The sequence below is a fragment of the Sapajus apella genome, unplaced genomic scaffold (genome assembly GCF_009761245.1).
Source record: "Sapajus apella isolate SASKATOON/1434 unplaced genomic scaffold, GSC_monkey_1.0 scaffold85, whole genome shotgun sequence".
NCBI lineage: Eukaryota > Metazoa > Chordata > Mammalia > Primates > Cebidae > Sapajus > Sapajus apella.
This window is the reverse complement of record NW_022437025.1, coordinates 1,012,265-1,032,913: the sequence shown is the minus strand read 5'-3', so window position 1 is coordinate 1,032,913 and position 20,649 is coordinate 1,012,265. Positions and strand designations below refer to the sequence as shown.

General features: G+C 46.9%; 1 protein-coding gene across 1 annotated transcript in view; it reads left to right on the top strand.

Moving 5' to 3' along the window:
* Positions 1-20,649, top strand: part of RNF212 (ring finger protein 212) — a 57,292-nt gene that overhangs the window by 1,659 nt on the left and 34,984 nt on the right. Inside the window, exons 2-4 of the mRNA XM_032253828.1 lie at positions 3,956-4,017; positions 14,597-14,671; positions 17,144-17,200. Of these exons, the coding sequence (XP_032109719.1) occupies positions 3,956-4,017; positions 14,597-14,671; positions 17,144-17,200 (194 nt within the window). The remainder of the gene's footprint in view (positions 1-3,955; positions 4,018-14,596; positions 14,672-17,143; positions 17,201-20,649) is intronic.

The following is a 20,649-nucleotide window of genomic DNA, read 5'->3' as shown; positions in this document are numbered from 1 at the left end:
CCTCAGCCTTCAGGGTAGCAGGGGCTACAGGTATGTGCAGCCAGGCACCCAGATTTTTAAACTTTTCACGGAGAGGGGTCTCCCTTTGTTGCCAAGGATGGCCTCAAATTCCTGTCTTCTAATGATTACCTGCCTTGGCCTCCTGAAGTGTGGGATCAGCAATATTCGTCTTTGTATGTAACGGTAGTCCATCTACTTTCATTGTTATGTGGCATTCCATTGTATGGATACACCCAGGTTACTCATCCTTTCCACCGTCCATGGTCATTCGGGTTGTTTGCAGATTTGGCTGTAGAAATAGCGGTACTGTGAACCTTCTTGCTCCTGTCTTTGGTGATCTTAGGTACACATTTCTGTTGGGTGTGTAATTAGGAGTGGAGTTGCTAATTTCAGGTGTGTATTTTAAAACAAGTCTCTCTGGCAGCCGGTGAAAAGTAGATTGGTGGGAGATAGAAACTGTGGGAGGGACTGTGCAGATGAGCACAGGAGAGGTGATGGAGAGCAGTGATGGGTTCAGAAGTTAGGTAGATTCAGCAGACTTTTAGACAAGGGCTGGAGAACTGAACAGGGTTTTTGCTGCTAGACAGAACACTGGAGAGGAGCCCAGTGAGAGGGAACCCAGCACGATGGGGCGCAGCAGGATGGGGTACAGGGCCCCTGAGCTCACGTTTGGACATGGCATGTGTCCTGTGAGAGTCATCCAGGGGGAGACAAGAGGCAGCTGCACATGTGGGTCTGGAACTCAAGACAGCCAGGAATGCATCTGGGGAGCCATTAACGTGGTATAATAATCCCAGATACTGGAGTGTAGAGAGCCCCAAAGGCGAAGGAAACTAGAAGATGCTGTCTTCTTGGAAAGAGCATTTGTTGAGGGAGGTACGGAATATAGAAGGATGTCAGGTAAAAAAGAAAGATGTTGATGAACTGGGCATCCCAGTGAAGTCAAAGCATTGGTTTGAAAGTATCCATTGCCAGTGAGGAGGGCACTGGTGACCCAAGATAATGTTCCCTGAAGATAATGTTGTTGGGAATGATGGAGACGTGTGTGCCTTCGCGGTGTTGGGAAGTGTGAAGACAGGGCTCAGAGTGTCATGGCTTTTGAGGTCAGCATACCCAGGTCACCATACCATACGTTGGCAGGTGACTGGTTAAGGGCCTGGGGCAGGTGTAGATTCACAGGTTTGTCTAGCTCTTAAAGCCTGAGGTCAATGCAGATTCTAGTGGCCCAAGTGCATTCCTCCAAAAAGCCACGGATGCTGCATGTTGGGACCACACCAAATCCGAGGACACACAAAAAATGGTGAAAAGGGCTGGAGGCTCTGGGCAGAGCCCTGACTAGCTCCGTAGCTGTCTAGTGGTGTGTCACTTAGAGGGAAGCCCTTGTTAAACTCTGGTGTATATCCTTCCAAGCATTTCCTATAGATGGCCAATTTTTAAAACGGAAACAGTACAGTGTGTCTACCATTCAGTAATCTGCTTTTATTACTTAGACAGGGACCTCTTTCCATGTTAAAATAAGTCTGTATCATCATTCCTGCGGTTGTATGATACATCTTTTGGTTTTCATACCATAATTTATTTGATTCCCTACTAAAAGACATATTTTCTGTTCTTTGGCTATGAGATACCACGTGTTCTCTTACTCGATTTTTTCTTTGGAATATATTCTTATAGAGGTGGAGTGGCTAGGCTGGGGTTGTGCACATTAAAACTCACCCAAATGTTCTCACAAAGGATGTGCCTGTTTCTGTTCACTGCAGTGACACTTGAGCACCTGTTCTCTCCTCTTTGGTGTCTCTCAGTAGTGACCTTGACCTTCATTTTATGTGTTTATTGGCTGTTTGCGCTTTTTCCTATGTCTATTCAGGTCCCCTCACAGCCTTTTATTGGGGTGTTTCTTTTTAGTTGACTTGTATGCACTATTTATAGGTCAGGTATCAATCCCTTTGTCTATCGCTGCACATGATTTCCTCTCTGTCCTGTCTGTGAATCCTCCTCCCATGTAAGAACTTTTAGATTTTTATGAGTCAGCTCTGTTAATCTTTTACTGCATGATTTCTGGCTGTGATGGTGCTTAAGAGAAATTTTCTTGCTCCAGAATTTCTAGTCAGAGAGCTAGAAGGGAGGGGACATACTGTCAAGGGTAGAGGTTTTTAGGATGAGGGCAACTTGATGAAGAGAGGAGGCTGGGTACGGTGGCTCATGCCCATAATCCCAGCACTTTGGGTGGCTGAGGCAGATCACGAGGTCAGGAGATCGAGACCCTGCAGGCCAACGTGGTGAAACCCCATCTCTACTAAAATACAAAAAATTAACTTGGGTGTGGTGGTGCATGCCTGTAGTCCCAGCTACTCGGGACCCTGAGGCAGGAGAATTGCTTGAACCCTGGAGGCAGAGGTTGCAGTGAGCCGAGATTGCTCCATTGCACTGCAGCCTGGCGACAGAGCAAGACTCCATCTCCAAAAAAAAAAAAAAAAAAAAAAAAAAACTGGAGACAATTCTGGAGGCTGTTAGAAGGGGACCCCCCATTCCACAGTAGGATACCATTCTGTGTGCTGGGCGCTGCAGACACTGAGGTGAGTGTGGATACACAAGAGAAGCCTGGGCTTGGGCTGGAAGAGATGCTCCCTCCAAGGCAGAAAGGAAGGTGGTAGAGTGAAGTGGGTTGTTCTCGGGTGGGTCAGTCTAGAGGAGAGGGCAGAGAAATTGAGGTAGTTCATGGGCCAGGGCATCTTTCTCCTCAGTAGGTGGTATGTGGGGCCTGGTTTGAACAGCCCCATGGGAAATGCAAAGCAGGACTGCCCAGCAGCGTTGCTGACTCAGCAGCATTGGAATCCGCAAGTCTGTGAATCCACCTCTCACTTAAGGGATGTTTGTTTCTAGTTCTTAAGCGCCACTGGGCTTGTTCAGGTTTGGGCCTGGTGTCCACCCTAGAAACACAGGAGCGTGAAGGCTCATAGCGCCTGATCAGTCCTGGGCTTCAAGCTGACTAGTGAGAATTTCAAGCTTGAGATTCGTTTTGAATAGTTAAAAATTTTAGATTTATGATATCACTATAAAGCCTAATTATGGGCTGGGCATGGTGGCTCATGCCTGTTAACCCCAGCACTTTGGGAGAACGAGGCAGGGGGATCACTTGTCAGGAGTTCAAGACCAGCCTGGCCAACATGGCAAAACCCCATCTCTACTAAAATTACAGAAATTAGCCGGGCATGGTGGCAGGTGCCTGTAATCCCACCTACTTGGGAGGCTGAGGCATGAGAATCACTTGAACCTAGGAGGTGGAGCTTGCAGTAAGCCGAGATTGTGCCATTGCACTCCAGCCTGGGTGACAGAGTGAGACTCTGTCTCAAAAACATAAGAAACTAATTATGGTCAGGCACAGTGGCTTACGCCAGCACTTTGGGAGGCTGAGGTGGGAGCATTGCTTGAGCCCAGGAGTTCAAGCTCAGCCTGGGAAACATAGTGAGTCCCCATCTCTACAAAAAAATTAAAAATGAGCTGGGTATGGTGGCACATGTCTGTGGTCCCATCTACTCAGGGAGGCTGAGATGGGAAGATGGTTGAGCCAGGGCAGGGGGCAGTCAAGGCTGCTGTGAGCTGTGATCATGCCACTTGCATATCAGCCCAGGCAACAGAGCAAGACCTTGTCTCAAAAAAATTTTTATTTTAATTTTTAGAAAGCCTAATTGTAATAAATACCTGGGATAGACTTAGCCTTAAGTGTTGTTAATCTTTATGGTCACTATTTTTGTGCATATCTGCAAAGCAGGGGAAAAGGATGTTAGTTCCATAAATCCTTGCAACTGTACTCATACCCATAGCTTCATCCTGTCAGAACATGAACACCTGTGGTGTAACCCTATTTCTTGAATAAACATTGTGAAGTCTGTATGCATACATATTTAAAAGCAGTAGTCAGTGTGATAAAATAAAACCTATTTTTATTCTATAGGTGAAAAGAACGAATGCTTGATTTGTAAAGTTCCTTGTCGTACAGTTTTACTTTCAGAACATGTAAGTTGAAATATGTAGCATCTGCATCTTAATCACAATCATATTTCCTTTCAAACTTGATATTTAATTTTTAGTCATTTGTGGTGTCTAAAATTTTCTGTCACTTTGCTATGTTAACAAAGATAGCTGAGTAATCAAAATGCAGTTAGGGTTTAGTTTTTTAAACTTCGGTACCACTTTGTTTCTTAGCTATAGATTGACCTTACTCCTAGGTTGTTGGATCATGCTGTGTTCCTGGAAATGAAAGTGGACTAAATAGATTTCTTCAGCACAATAGAAGCTCCTTGAGAGGGTGATAGAGTTTGGATTTGTATAGGGGTCACATATAATTAAGAGTGTTGTTCGGGCTGGGCAGGTGGCTTACGCCTGTATTCCCAGCACTTTGGGAGGCCAAGGCGGGTGGATCACGAGGTCAAGAGATCTAGACCATCCTGGCAACATGGTGAAACCCTGTCTGTACTAACAATACAAAAATTAGTTGGGCATGGTGGTGCACGCCTGTAGTCCCAGCTACTCGGGAGGCTGAGGCAGGAGAATTGCCTGAACCCAGGAGGCGGAGGTTGCGGTGAGCCGAGATCGCGCCATTGCACTCCAGCCTGGGTAACAAGAGCGAAACTCCGTCCCAAAAAAAAAAAAAAAAGAAAAAAATAAGTGTTGTTCATAAAGTAGGTTTAAAATCAATTACTGCTGAAGGCTTAAAACAATGCCTTTTTTCTCGCCATAAAAGATTCAGCTTAACTTGTTACTGGCATAAACAAAGGATTGGTCTCTTCTATGCCAGATCTCCAAAATGTGCATTTGGTCTGATGATTTCAAATATAATCATTGGTTTTTAATCTGATGACAAATATAATACAAAGTTACACAACATTCAAACAATACAGAAAAGTATAATGGCAGATGTGAAAGTCCCCAGATGCTGTTTCCCAGAGATGACAGTGACCAGGAGTTTGGCACCTGTTCTATGTGTGTTACTGTGATTTACCTTTTCATAAAAATGGTGTCTTCTCAGTTGACATTATATTTTGGGCACACTCACTCTTACAACGACCGCGTTATATTTTACTATTTTCCTATTGGAGAGCCTTTGGATTTTTTGTTTTTCGCTGTTTCAATCAACCTTCCAGTGAACATTTTTAACCAATATCTCTTCACACTTGTAAGAATATTTCTGTGGCATAAATTCCTGAAGTGATGAAAAAGCAAAGGCAAAAGATTTAAATGTCTACACTTTAAACAGAAAATGCTTTCTTTTCCTGAAAACGTGTGGCAGCTCAGAGGCTCAGTGACTGCCTGTTTCTGCTACTGGCACTAAGCCCTGTCACACAGTTGGGCTGAAGGCTGGTGGGAGGAGCCCTTAGCTTTTCTCTAGCTTGGGTCGAATGTTCAGGTCATTTACTCACTTTCTTGTTTCCTAGTAAATATATTTAAGACCATCCATTTCCTTCTGCGCACCGCTATTCTGTATCGCTTTGAGTACTGCCTTTCTATATCATTTCTAAATAATCTCTAATCTTTTTATTTTTTTAACTCAAGAATTATTCGAAAGAATATGCTTTAATTTCTAGTTAGATTTTAGGTCCCCTGTCATTTTCATCGTAATTTTTAGTCTTATGGCATTCTGATGAGAGAATATGGCTATGTGGGTTACTTTAATTATCAGTGTTTTCATTGTGGTTTAATACGTGGTAATTGTTCATATTTAATGTGTGTTTAAAAAAAGCATGTGTTCTTTTTTTCTCTGTGTCTGAGTGTGTGTCTGCATGTGTGTGTATGTGTGAGTAAGTAAAGTTGTTTAAAATGTGGAAGTTGTTACTGCTTCTCTTTCTCTAAACCATCACAGATTGTGTGGGCTCTTTCTTCAGAAGTCTTTCCTCAAAGCAGGTCTTCCTTTCCCTGTTGCTCTACCCGCCATGGGAGATGCTGTTTCCCCTCCTCTCACTCTGGCTTCCTAGAGCCTCTTCTCTACCCTGCAGCCAGAGGGATCTGCTCAAATGCCAAAGTCCCCCATGCCTGCAGGGCCTGTGGCCAGGTAGCACCTCTGGCCTGCAGCCTTTCCGGGAGCCAGGGTCTTCCACTTCAGGGCCTGGCTTTCCTGCTCCCTCTGACTGGAATGTCCTCTCAGATGGCCACAGGCTCCATCCCGCACAGCCTGAAGGCCTGTGGAATGTCGGGAGACATCACCAACTGCTCTGTGTCTTGGTGGCTTCTTTGACTCTGACCTGCCGTAGAAAGGACACTTAATATCATGGCAATGTGTGCATTTGCACGTGGAGGCATCCGTGTGTGAGCACATCCATGAAAGCCGTTTCACAAAGTAGTTCTTATCCTAAGTACAGTACCCTCTGATGGTTTCTATTCTCATGTTGTTTTTTCTTTAAAATAAAGCATGTTTTTTTTTCTTTAAAATAAAACATGTTGTAAGCTGACTTCCCCAGACCCGTGTTGTGACAGACACCACCATGTAAAACTGACCCTCCAACACTGTGTCCTTGGACCTGCATTATTCTGCTTCACAGCATGTGTCACCACCTAAGATATATTTATATATTGATTTGTTTGTCATTAAAACCCTCCATTACTCCACTGAACGCATGAAATGGGGGCACCACCACGTTGGCCAGGTGGTGGTTGACCAGGGAGCAGGGCAGACTGAAGCTGGTGCCTGTGAGATGCAGGAGGTGGCCGGGTGCCAGGAAGGAGGACTCTGGTAAGCACGGAGCAGAGCAGGGGTGTGCTCCCCCGCGTCCGCCTCCTCTAGGAGGGAGAGTGTAGGCTAGACCAGGCCGGTTTTTACACAGGTGTGGAAAGGAGTAGCTACAGGAAGGAGATGAAGGACGAGGATGCCCCACATTCATGGACATGCCAGTTACTTTTGAACTCCAAGTGGTAAGAAATGCGTCTCTAGGGGTGAGGGCCCCAAAGGTTGAGGCAGCACTTCTGCCTCACTTCACTTGGGGAACCCCAGGAAGCAGAACCAGGGCCTGGAGACAGCAGACAAAAGAGCTCCCCCAGGAGGCAGAGCTGCAGTCCAGCAGGGCCTCTCCCCATGGGAGGAGCCCCACAGCATCTGTCCTTTCTTCCTTCTTTCTTGGTGTGACTGGGAGTGCTTCTTAGTTGTCCTGCCCCATGCCCCCATCAAACGTCAGCTTATGGCGAGGATGCAGACACATTCCTTGTCTTTCTAGCTCACAGATTGCAGGCCAGACCAAGATCCAAGGGAAGGGACCGCCTGCTGCCCAAGAACCTGAGCTATGGCATGGACAGTGACAGTGGTGTTGGGGGCATTCCGCTCTTGGGGAGTGGCTTCCTGTTAGGGGAGGAGTGATGTGGATACCAGTGACCAGAAGGGCAGACCGGGCCAGGCTGGGTGGTCATCCACACACCTGCTCCCTTTCTTCCTGGACACCTGGCTGTACTCATTCTCCCCACCTGCCTTCCCATGCTGGAATGCAGGCAAGAGCAATGAAGGCCACTTCCAGGCCTGGCCCATTAAAACAGCCCCCTGAACAGCCCTCCGCCTCCCTTCCTTCACAGATGGCCAGGAGAACAGAGCAGAGCTGCTCGGGGCGGGTGACCTGGGCCCAGGGCCTGTGTGGAAGGCCGCCCACCTGGTCTTGAACTGTTGTATGGGCAAGAAACAAGTGTCCCCACAATAAGCCACTGAGATTTGGGGTTGTCTGAAATAGCAATTGGCCTACATTTATCTTCTCATGTCTACATACATTTTGGAGGCAACTCATCAATTTCCACACACAAAGAATCCTCTTGGGATTTTTATTTTGCACTTACTGTTCTTTAGAGAGGCTTTGGACATCAGTGTTAGGTTTTTTTTTTTTTGAGTCGGAGTCTCTCACTCTTTGCCTGGGCTGGAGTGCAGTGGCGTGATCTCAGCTCACCGCAACCTCCACTTCCTGGGTTCACATGGTTCTCCTGCCTCAGCCTCCGAAGTAGCTGGGATTATAGGCGCACACCACCACACCCAGCGAATTTTTTGTATTTTTAGCAGAGACAGGGTTTCACTATGTTGGCCAGACTGGTCTTGAACTCCGGACTTCATGATCTGCCCATCTCGGCCTCCCAAGGTGCTGGGATTACAGGCATGAGCCACCGTGCCCAACTTACTATTGTAGTTTTGAAAAAAATTATCTCAAATGCTTATTGCTAGTATATAAAAATGCAATTCATTTTCTTAACTTTTACTAGTGACCTTGCAAAATTTTACTTGATAACTGTTGGTTTATATGTAGATTCTGCTAGAATATTTACATATGGACACACATTATCTTTGAATAAGGACTGCGTTAGATCTCTCTTTCTAATCCTTCCTTCCTTTTTCTCCAGTTCAGTGCTGAGTAGAAATGGTTGGCATTAGCCGGCACCTTGTCGTTTTCCTGATTTCAGGGTCAAGCTTTCAGCATTTTATCAAGTATTATGTGTGCATCAAGTATTTTTGCTAAGGATTTTTTTAAATCATCATGAATGGTATTGAATTTTGTTAATTTTTCTATAATTATTGGACTATAACTATTTTATTAGCTTTTTCTACAACTGGCGAGAGTATCATTTAATTTTTCTGCTTTATTTTGTTAATGTGGTGGCTTGTATTTATTTTTAGAATTTGAAACCCACATTAGATTCTAGGAACAAATTCAACTTTGTAGTGATATAAGATCACTTGTATATGTAAGTAAAATCAATTTGCTACTATTTTGTGTGGGTTTTTGTACCTTTGTTCATATGAGAGCTGGACCTGTACATTTTTTTTCTTGTAATGCATTTTTCACGTTTTGGTAAATCCGCTCTATTCTGGTTTCATAAAAAAAGTTATAAATTATTTTTATTTCTCTTTTCTCTGGAAAATTTTTTGTAAGATTGGGGTTATTTGTTTAAATGTTTGGTAGAATTCAGGAGTGACACTATTTAGGCCTGGTAAGTTTTTTGTGGAAAGATTTTAAACTAGGGATTTAATACCTTTATTAGACATGCAAGTATTTAAAGTTCCTAATTCTTGGGTCAATTTAAGTAAATTGTATTTTTCTAGAAATTAGTGCATTTCATCAGAAATTTCAAATTTCTTGTCATCAGTTTGCTTGTAATCCTCGCATATTCTTCATGTCTAGAAGATCTGTAATGATGCCCCTCGTTGAATAGTGGCTATTATGAATTCTCTTTTATCTTGACCAGTTGTGCCAAATGTTAGTGATTTTCATTGGTACTGTGGACTCTTGAATAACACAAGTTTGAACTGTGTGGATCCATGTATACATAGATATTTTTTCAGTCATATGCAGATCAAAAATACAGTATTCATGGGATACAAAACCTGCTCAGATGAAGGGCTGACCTTTCCTGTATGCAGGTTCTACAAGGCCAACTGTGGAACTTTAGTATGCTTGGATTTTGGCACATTCGGGGTCCTGGAAGCAACTTCCCCTCATATACTGAAAGACACTGTATTTTCGAAAAACTAATTTTTAGCTCTATTGATCATGCCCATTTTATATTTGATTCTGATTTTGTTAATTCTCTTTATCATTTCCTTTTTGTCTGGGTTTAATTTGTCCTTTAAGATGGGTGCTTAGGATTAATTTTCAACCTTTTCTTTATAATATTTACATGATAGGGTCATAATTTTCCCTCTGTTCATTTTTGCCTGCAGTAGACATATTTGATGATGTTATATTTTTATCACCAATTTTGAAATTTCTACTCAGTTTCTCCTGTGACCCATGTGTTACCTAGAAGTATATTAGTTTTTAAATATTTGAAAATTTTTAGTTGTAACTTCTATGAACTTTCATTGAAGTATAACACATAGACAAGTACACACATTGTAAGTGTTTACCTCAGTAAATTTTTCACAATCAGGTTGTTATCAACATTTAGGTCAAGGAAAGTAGTTTAGCCCCCTGCTGCAAGCTTTATTAGGTGTATATGCAGATACTTTTGCACTGAGAAGGACGAGCACTTCACAAGGTAAAATGTAATGACGGCATGTGTGTATTTTTATTTCCTCACCACAGGAGCTGGAGGAGGAAATGATAGTAGTGGTTTCTGAGGTGAAAAGAGCAATAAATGATGATGTAGCAGATGATGTCATGAGTGGTGTTGAATTTTATTAATTTTTCTGTAACTATTGATCATAACTATTTCATTAGCATTTTTCTTCCATAATAGAATTTAATCATTCTGGAGAATTAGTGGGAACTGGAGATAAAAGTGGCAGAGTCATAATCCTTCAACAGGAGCAAATGAACAAAATTTCATCTTAGGCAGAAGGGAACGCCGTGTTTACAGTACCTTTCAGACCATGAGCCAGAGTTCGACCACTTGAAAAGTTTGGAAAGAAAAGAAAAAGTTCGACAAAACTAGGTGGTTATGTGAGAAAACTTCTGCTTAGCTTTGATTGTCTACCAATAATACAACAATGAAATTATGGAAAGTCAGTGAAAGGGACAAAAGACCAGGAGCATGTAACTTGAAGCGGAAGATGGCATGTGTAGAGAAGCTGCCACGGTCACTGCACTGTGAGTGCCAGTCTTTAGGCCCATGGGTCGAGTGGTCAAGGCCACTCCACAGAGGGCATCTGCCAGCGCTTGTACTCATCACGTCAACGCAATTCCTGCTACTAGTGATTTTGAAACATATTTATCTGCAGGTGATTTGCGGATTAAAATCAAATCTTTGGCATCTGGAAATCATAGACAGGAGTTTTAATATTGTGGCTATCAAGCCTGGCAATGTGGAAGAGTTAACAGATGCTTTCAGCCACAGAATTCCATCTGAACAGCTGTCACACATCTGTATCTAGCAGCAGTAAAGGAACCATTCACTCATGTGACATGAGAGCATCTGCCCTCTGTGATAGGCATTCTGCACTGAAGAACCTGATGATTCTAGTAATGGGTCATTTTTGTCTCAAATCATCTTCTTTATTTATGATGTAAAATTCAGCCATAGTGGTCAAATATGAAGATAGAGACCATTTGTTAGTGAAAAGTTGGAACTTCAATATGTAAAACACAGCTGGGTGCAGTGGCTCACGCCTGTAATCCCAACACTTTGGGAGGCCGAGGTCAGGAGTTGGAGACCAGCCTGGCCAACATTGTGAGCCCCATCTCTACTGAAAATATCAAAAATTAGCTGGGTTCAGTAGTGCACCCCTGTAATCCCAACTACTTGGGAGGTTGAGGCTGGAGAATTGCTTGAAGCTGGGAAGCAGAGGTTGCAGTGAGCCAAGATCACACCATTGCACTCCAGCCGGGGCCATAGGGCGAGACTCCATCTCAAATATATATGTGTGTGTGTGTGTGTGTGTGTGTGTGTGTATGTATATATGGAAAATGCCTATGGAAATGTAACAGGTGCATGAGTAGCTCAGAAGTAAACTGCACTGTGTGAAAATGACCATATGTCTGACAAATTCAATGTTGTTGGAATGGATCTGACGGCGTTGTGACTGGGTCTTAACAATAACTTCAGAATGTTTGACAGAAACACAAAATGAGACATAACCCTAGAAGTATCACGGGAAAACAATAAGCTTTGCACAATTCTGAAGCCATGCAAAGTCTGTGCAAGCAGCAAGCAGAAGAAGATGAAATCAACGTTGACGGCCGAGACTCCAACAAAATCTTGTATAAGCCTGGTACCCCATAAGCCTGGCACCCCAAGGAAAGTATCATGCTGTAGCCAGTACAATCTGTGTCTATTTCAAGACAGTAATTTAGGGTTGGCATTCCTAGCCAGAGAACCCTGCCTCCCGCCTGCTTGGGGTGGCTGAGTCAGCCTTCATGACGATAAGAGCGTTCTTTTGCAGCGCTCCTTTCCCGTGTCTGACAGCGAATCGCCGACAGCATGCCTTATAGCTGCATGAGGAGAGCTCTGTGGACCCAGCGCTGCAGTGCCCCCGGTTCCGCTTGCACTGTCGGGCCTAGGGGCCTCAACTGGTCAGCACCAGCATTGATTTTCTCCACTAAGGCCTTCAGTCATGCTGTAAGGTTTAATTGTACATCCTCCTTACTGTACCATTGTGGAGCACACACCCCCCTTTAAAAACTAAATACAAAAAGAAAACATTAGCTTATGATTTTCCTAGGGATTGTGCAAAGAATCTTGACTTTTAGAAGTCTAATGTAAATTAGATTTTCCTGGTGATGTGAGGACCTCAGCTCTCACCAGATTCCCCCTCTGCTGGCCTTTCCCGCACTGCTCCTTCAGCCACACTGGATCTCGCTGCGCTAAAGCCCCACAATGCAGTGCTGCGGTGGACAGCTAATACCCATTTAGATTTCCCCCTGTTTTCCTCTCTTCCCTGCTCCTCACTGCCTCCCAAATCTCTGTGTTTCTATCAGGAACTATTTTTCCTACCTACAGGGAATTCCTTTATTATTTATTTTAGTGCTGGGCTATTAGTGATAAATTCTCAGTTTTTGTTTAAAAAAAATGCCTCTTTTTCTTGAAGCTCATTTTCATAGACTTTAGAATTCTTTGTTGAAAATAAATGCACCTTAGCACTTGGCAAATTGCAGCCCCTGGCTTATGGCTGGCTCTCTGCGACATGAGTGCTGGGGGCTGGAGGAATGGCTGTCTGTGTTTTCCTGCTCAGGCCTCCCTGAGATCTGTGCATCTGTGCTGTGATGTCATTTGTTAGTTTTGTAGACTTCTTGGCTGTTCTGTCTCCACTTCATCTCCTGGACCATTCTGAGGTCTCTGTCATGTGTAGAATGACTCCGTTCCCTTCACCCAGAAGGCAATGGAGCCAGATGGATCTGTGACAGCTTCAGTTGCTCCCATTTCTGGTCCATGGAGCCCTTGGTCTTGTTTTTGAGGCATCTGTATTTATAATACACCTTAGATAACAGTGACAGTCCTCGCTCCATGTGCACCCACATGGGCCACGCTCTGCTGGGGACACTTTTCCTGTATAGTGTCACTTGGTGCTTGCCATGGCCAGGGGTGAGGGGGTACTGTTTCTGCTTCTGTTTTATACACGGGGAGACTGAAGTATGGAGGAGTTAGGTGAAGAACCAGGGTTGCAAGTGAAAGGTGTGCCGAGCTGGATTTAGGCTGGACTCTGAGCTCCTGACCCCTGACCCCTTGGATACACTGCCTGTGCCTTTGCAGTTTGGTGTGTATGGGAGGGTGCTATGCAGGAACTCCAACCCCATCCGAGCCAGAGCAGGTCTCCCCTCTGCTGCGTCTCAGTCCCTTGTAGGGAGGAGCTCACCTCCATGCTGCTCTGCTTGGCCTCTGCCTCTAGGGGCCTAGGAGTGGGTTCTCAGTGGATTCCAGGACCTGTTCACCTGCACTTGCCCTGGGTGTTGGAGCTGGTGCCTTAATCCTCATCTAAGCCAGTCTGTACTCTGTCTTCCAGAATTCCTCAGAGGCTGGTCAATTCAAGATATCATTTCCTGTTTTCTACCACAAATTGAGTATTTTTTCCTAAATTTAATTTTTCTGTCATTTCAGTGAAATTTGGGGAGCCACAGGTGGTAGGTGGAAGGGCTCAGATGACTGTCTTGGCCCTCTACGCGCTCACCGTCCTGAACCACAGAATGGGAGGAGGCACGAGGCTCTTCCTACATCTTTTCATTCTGGTGTTTGTCCCTTTATTTGTTCTGGCTTTGGGGTGTTTTTTTTTTTTTTTTTTTTGAGATGGAGTCTTGGTCTGTCACCCATACTGGAGTGCAGTGGTGTGATCACGGCTCACTGCAACCACGACCTCCCAAGTTCAAGCGATTCTCCTGCCTCAGCCTCCCGAGTAGCTAGGATTACAGGCACCTGCCATCATGCCCAGGTAATTTTTATATTTTTGATAGAGACAGGATTTCACCATGCTGGCCAGGTTGGTCTTGAACTCCTCACCTCAAGCGATCTACCCACCTTGGTCTCCCAAAATGCTGGGATTACAGGCATGAGCCCCTTTTCTTTGGATTGCTCGAGATTCTGGCTCACGGCAGCTCCATGCCTAGGACAGCTGTCGCTGGGTGTTTTTTGCTAATGTGGTCCTGGGTGGGGAAAGTCAGGGAAGGCCAGGGGTGTGAGGAGGTGAGGCAGGGAATGCTGTAGGCACTTTAGAAGAAAGTTGGGAGTGTCTGCATGAGGGCTCATAACCAGACACTGTCTCTTCAACCTGCATCCTTTCTTAAGGTCTTATACTTGCTTTTTAAATAACTCAACATGTACTGGTGACTACGTAGTGGTAAGTTACACTTGTCAGCTTACCATCATCCTGATTTTAGTATGTCTCCACTGTGCAGGAGGCTGGGCTGGAGGCCTTCACTCACCAAGAGTCTTTTGAGGAGGGAGTGCGTCTTTTTCGTAGCCCAGAGGGGCTCAGCAGCTGCCAGGCCGCTCTGCCTCCCAGCCCTCACCACTGCCCAGCCCAGCCCTCAGAGGGATCAGCCAGGATGAGGGGCTGTCCCTGGTAGGGCCCCTGAGAGGCCATTCACAATGTAGATGACTCTGTAGAGTCATCTACAGCTAGTTCTAGGTCTTGAAGTACGGTTTTTAACTGGTGGCCGGAAGCATTTATTAGATGCAAGAAATGTAGAGTGATTTCTTTCTCTTTCAGACTGACTCAGATATCCAGGCATTCTTCATGAGCATAGACAGTCTGTGTAGGAAGTACTCCAGGGAGACCTCGAAGGTGAGTGTGGGAGGTGCGGCCTGGTTCTGTGGTGAGCCAGGTGTACTGCCCCGAGACCATGTATTTTACATGTTCTGGAGGCAAGTTCCTTTGAAGATATTTCATCAGCAATATTTTCTGCCAAAATACTTGTGGGTTGCATGTTTACTTTCCTGATGGTGATACTTTTACATACAAAAGGTTTTGGTTTTGACAGAGTCCATTTGATCTATTTTACTGTCATTTGCGCTTTTGGTGTCCATTGAGACAAAGTGGTCTCGGTCAGCTCTGGGGTCCTTCAGTCAGCTCTGGGGTCCTTTGGGCAAGACACCCCCTCCCCATATTCACACCTTTGAACCTCAGGCTTGGGAGTCCTCGTCACAGGTCAGGGCTCTCTGGGTTCAGGGAAGCAGGTTTCTTCTTGACCCTGTCCTTTCTTGACAGTTGCCCGGGCCTTCTGCTGGCCAAGCCTGTGATTCCTGCTGAGCCCCATGTGGCAGTGTTGGCTCCATGGTCCCCATGCTGGCAGCTTTGCCAGCCACTGTGCCGGTCCTCACAGCTGCGAGCTGTCCGCGTGATCACCAGAAAGCTCTTCCCTGGGGCCCTGGGCCGACCTGGCCCAGCACAGCCTCCGTGACCATCCCAGCCCTGGAGTTTTGCAGTAATTTCATTGACCTGTTTCTCTGGCTCAGTTCAAGAGGCATATTTTCTGCAAGATAAATACTCACTGTTCCTTTTAAACTGTTTTATTATTTTAAAATTTACCCTCTTCTGAGGCCACACACAGTGTCTCAAGTCTCTGGGGCCCAGCATTGGTCAGAGTTCAGATAAACCCCAGAGGCAGCACGAGGCTGCAGGCCTGTGTGGCTCCCCTAGCAGACCCCACAACACACGGACATCAGCTGTCCCCCAAGCTCATGAGAGGCTCCCCAGCTCCACAGTCAGTGGAACTCATCCCATCTGCTGCTCGGGTGCCCTCAGAGCCCTTCCCTGCAGCCATGCCAGCCATACCAAATCAGGGCCAGCCAGACTGACTGTTGCTTCACTAAGGCCTCTCTCTAAGAACAGCCAGACTGGGCACCCCTACCGTCTGGATCAGGCGCATCTGCCTGCAGGTCCCTCCGTGAGCATGTGAAGCTGAGGAGCAGACGCCCTCGCCTGCAGGGTGGAATGTTCCCACTGAGGGTGCTTGGGAGAAGCTTCACAACAGGCACAACTGAGCGGAGCCTTGGGGGCATGTGCAGGTGCCTCCGACAGGCAGCAAGACTTGAGAAGCATCGGCACAGGTGGGAAAGGTGCCCTGGCTGTGGCTGGTGATGTGCATGAGAACTGCGGTCAGGGCAGCCGGGAAGAGTCTTTTGTCCACTCCTCTTCATAGCCCATGGGGCAGCACCCAGGATTGGCTTTCCTCCATGGTGGAGAGACAGTCCCCTGTGGAGTAGGGGAGATTTCAAGAGCTCTGAGTCACTCCGGGGACGCAGCAGCCAGGAGACCATGAGGCTGTTGTCCCTGCTGTCCTGGAGAAGGGCTCCTGTGCAGCCCTGTCCTCTGGAGACGGCCTCTCATGGAGGAGGATGAGAACAAAGGCCAGTGTGTGCTGGGCCCGCCTTTCCACAGAAGGGAAGAAGCCTGCCCTGTGTGTGCACCGGGCATGAGCAGTGGGCAGACAGGCCCCTCCCTTGTGCTTGTTATCATCGCAGGCAGATGGTGGGGTGCAGTGAAGTAGGCGATGGAGCTGTAGGACGCTGACTTTCAGCACCAGTGTAGCCACAGTTAGCCCTGCTGTCTGTCAGCCTTTCCAGCCTGGTCTTTCCAGAGGGAAGGCACCGTTGTCCGAACACTTGACTCATGAAATAGCTCGCTCTTCCTCTGAGTAAATCACAGGCCTCTCTTTCTTCCTTATGTTGGTACTCTCAGAAACTCAGTTCAAGCTGTCTAGACAGCAGGCATGGAATCTGGGGCTCCTGTAACTGGAAAGACCAGGGAGGGTGCTAGTGTCAGGCATGGCTGGCTCTGGGAGTGCAGACAGGCCCACTAGGCGTCTGCCAGCTCTGCGGGCCTTGCTTGGCCTCATTCTGTGTGCCGGCTCTCTTTCCACCCACTCCCGACATTGGTCCAGCACTGTTTGGTCAGGAGGCCATTCCTTAAACCAGTTGCCATTATCAGAGGGACAGCACCCTGTGGTTGGCCCGGCGGGAGCACCACTCACAACTCAAACAGAGCAGGTTGCTGGAGAGACTTTCCTGTTGTGCCCGTTAAGCCTCACCTGTGTTTGCCCTTGGCCCTGCCTGCTGACACATGCTTTTTCTGCCCACCTGTGTGGGGCATCTGCCCTGGGCAGGCACTGGTCATGGGCATCTGTGGGGGCAGGACACACATAAAACAAGCACTGTGTGCTGTCTTGACGTTCCCTCCAGCCTCCTCATCCCCCTACAAAGTTTCAGCCACAGAAACCATGCACCTGTCAGCAGCTGAAACGTATGATCTTTTCAGATTTCAGAATTTCAAGAAAATCACAGGAAGAGATTATTAGCCTTCTACAGAGAAAAAGTAAGTCAAGTTGATTCATTGCAACTTGAATTTTTTTGACTTTTAGATTTAAATGTCAGACTTGTTAATTAACACCTTGTTCTCAAAGGGGACAGGCTGCTAGACGCAATATCTGTTTCTCTGTGTTTCCAGCTATGCGGATGTTGTCACAGTCCCCTTCTGACCATCAGCCTGTTTGCCCAACCCTTATCTGTAGTTCACCAAGTGGCCCCTTGGGTGCAGCACCCATGGGACTCCCCGCTCGGCCACCCTTTCCCCCTCAGCCACTGGGGGCGCTGTTGGGGCCTTTGGAGCTTGAGAGGCAGCTTAAAGGCTTCTCTGCTCAACCATCTCATTTTTAAAAATAAGTCCTTTTCAAAAAACTTTGAAGATTAGGTAGTAGGTAAAGTAAGGAACCTAGCTTTAAAGACAAGGGACTCTGGTGTCGCTTCCCCAAGTCTGGAAGCCAGTTTGTGACCCTGATGCCTCCTGACTGTGTGTGAACATTCTATGTACCCCCAGACCTGGAGGGGACAGGTCACCCCTGCCTGGCTTGCCAACTGGTGACCCCCTTCCATCTCATCACCCCCACCCTGTCTTGTCACCTTGCCCTGTCCTGTCATCTCCATCTCACCCCTCACCCCATCCTGCCACCTCATCCTGTTACCCGCTCCCTGTCCTGTCACCCAACCCCATTTTGTCACCACTCACCCCATCTTGCTACCCCCACCCTGTCCTGTCACCCCATCCCATCCTGTCACCCCTCATCTCATCCTGTCACCCCCACCCTGTCCTGTCACCCTGTATCAGTCTGTTTTCACACTGCTGTAAAGAACTACCTGAGGTTCGGTAATTTATAAAGGAGAGAGGTTGAATTGACTCACAGTTCCACGTGGCTGGGAAGGCCTCAGGAAACTTACAGTCATAGCAGAAGGCAAAGGGGAAGCAGCTGGAGAGGGGACAGGGGGAACTGCCAAACACTTTTAAACCATCAGATCTCGTGATAACTCACTATCACAAGAACAGCATGGGGGAAACCGCCACCATGATCAATCACATCCCACCAGGTCCCTCCCTTGACACATGGGGACTGCAATTCAAAATGAAATTTGGGTGGGGACACAGAGCCAAACCACATCATTCCACCCCTGTCCCCTCCCAAATCTCATGCCCTTCACACATTTCAAAACACAATCATATCTTTCCAGCAGTCCCTCAAAGTTTTAACTCATTTCAGCATAAACTCAGAAGTCCAAGTCCAAAGTCTCATCTGAGTCAAGGCAAGTTCCTTCCACCCCTGAGCCTGTAGAATAAAAAACAAGTTAGTTACTTCCAAGATACTATGGGGGTAGAGGCATTGGGTAAATGTTCCCATTCCAAATGTGAGAAGTTGACCAAAACAAAGGGGCTACAGGCCTCATGCACGTCCATAGCCCAGCAGGGCAGCCATTAAATCTTAAATTTCCAAAACAATCTCCTTTTACCCAATGTCTCACATCCACAACATGCTGATGCAAGTGGTGGGGGCTCCCCAGGCCTTGGGCAACTCCCCTCTGTGGCTTTGCGTGGTACAGCCCTGGTGGCTGCTTTCTGGGCTGTGGTTGAGTGCCTGAAGCTTTTCTAGGCACACAGTGCAACCTGTCCGTAGATTTACCATTCTGGGGTCTGGAGGACCGTGGCACTCTTTTCACGGCTTCACTAGGCAGTGCCGCAGTGGGGATTCTGTGTGGGAGCAACCACCCCACATTTCCCTTCTGCACTGCCCTAGCAGTGGTTCTCCATGAGGGCTCTGCCTCTGCAGCAGACTTCTGCCTGGACATCCAGGCATTTCCATACATCCTCTGAAATCTAGGTGGAGGTTCCCAAACCTCAACTCTTGTCTTCTGCACACGTGCAGACCCAACACCACATGGAAGCTGCCAGTGCTTGGGGCTTGCACTCTGAAGCAGCAGCTCAGTTGTACCTTGGACCCTTTTAGTTATGGCTGGAGCTAGAGCAGTTGGGATGCAGGGCACCATGCTCCGAGGCTGCACAAGAGTTGGGCAGTGGGCCTTGGCCCGGCCCATAAAACTACTTTTTTCTCTCTGGGCCTATGATGGGGAGGGGTGCAGCTGTGAAGATCTCTCACATGCCCTGGAGACATTTACCACCACCCCCCCCCCCCCCGCTGTCTTGGTGATTAACATTTGGCTCCTCGTTACTTATGCACATTTCTTCAGTTGGTTTGACTTTCTCCCCAGAAAATGGGATTGCATGGTCATACTGCAATTTTTTCAGACTTTTATGTTCTGCTTCCCTTTTAAACATAAGTTCCAATTTCAGATCATCTCTTTGTGAATGTATATGACTATATGCTTTCAGAAAAAGCCAGGTCACATCTTGAAGGCTTTGCTCCTTAGAAATTTTTTCTGCCAGATACCCTAAATCACCTCTCAAGTCACAGGTCTCAAAGGTAAGGGCAAAATGCCTCCAGTCTCTTTGCTAAAGCATAGCAAGAATGAGCTTTGCTCCAGTTCCCAATAAACTCCTCATCTCCATCTGAGACCTCCTCAGCCTGCACTTCGCCATCCATGTCACTATCAGCATTTTGGTCAAACCCGTTCAACAAGTCTCTAGGAAGTTCCAAACTTTCTCACACATTCTGTCTTCTTCTGAGCCCTCCAGACTGTTCGAACTTCTGCCCAGCACCAGTTCCAAAGTGGCTTCCACATTTTTAGGTATCTTTATAGCAGTGCCCAACTCTGCCGTTACCAATTCTCTGTATTAGTGCATTTTCACACTGTTACAAAGCACTGCCTGAGACTGGATGATTTATAAAGGAAAAAGGTTTAATTGACTCAGTTCCACAGAGCTGGGAAGGCTTCAGGAAACTTAACAATCATGGCAGAAGGCAAAGGGAGAGCAGTGCACGACTTATACAGCAGCAGGAGAGGGGTGGAAGGGAACTGCCAAACACTTTTAAACCATCAGATCTTGTGAGAACTCACTGTCATGAGAACAGCATGGGGGAACCACCCCCATGATCCAGTCACCTCTCCCAGATTCTTCCCTTGAAACATGGGGTTACAATTTGAGATGAGATTTGGGTAGGGACATGGCCAAACCACATTGTACCCCCACTGCATCCTGTCACTCCTTATCCCCATTCTGTTGCCCCCTTACCCCATCCTATCACCCCCTCCCCTCTCCTGTTACACCCACCCTGTCCTGTTAGCCTCTCCCCTGTCCTGTCAACCCCCTTTTCCTGTTACCCCCACCCCATCCTCTCACCCCCACCCCATCCTCTCACCCCCACCTAATCCTCTCACCCCCACCCCATCCTCTCACCCCCACCCCATCTCACCCCCACCCCATCCTCTCACCCCAACTCCATCCTCTCATCCCCACCCCATCCTCTCACCCCCACCCCATCCTCTCACCCCCACTCCATCCTCTCACCCCCACCCATCCTCTCACGCCTACTCCATCCT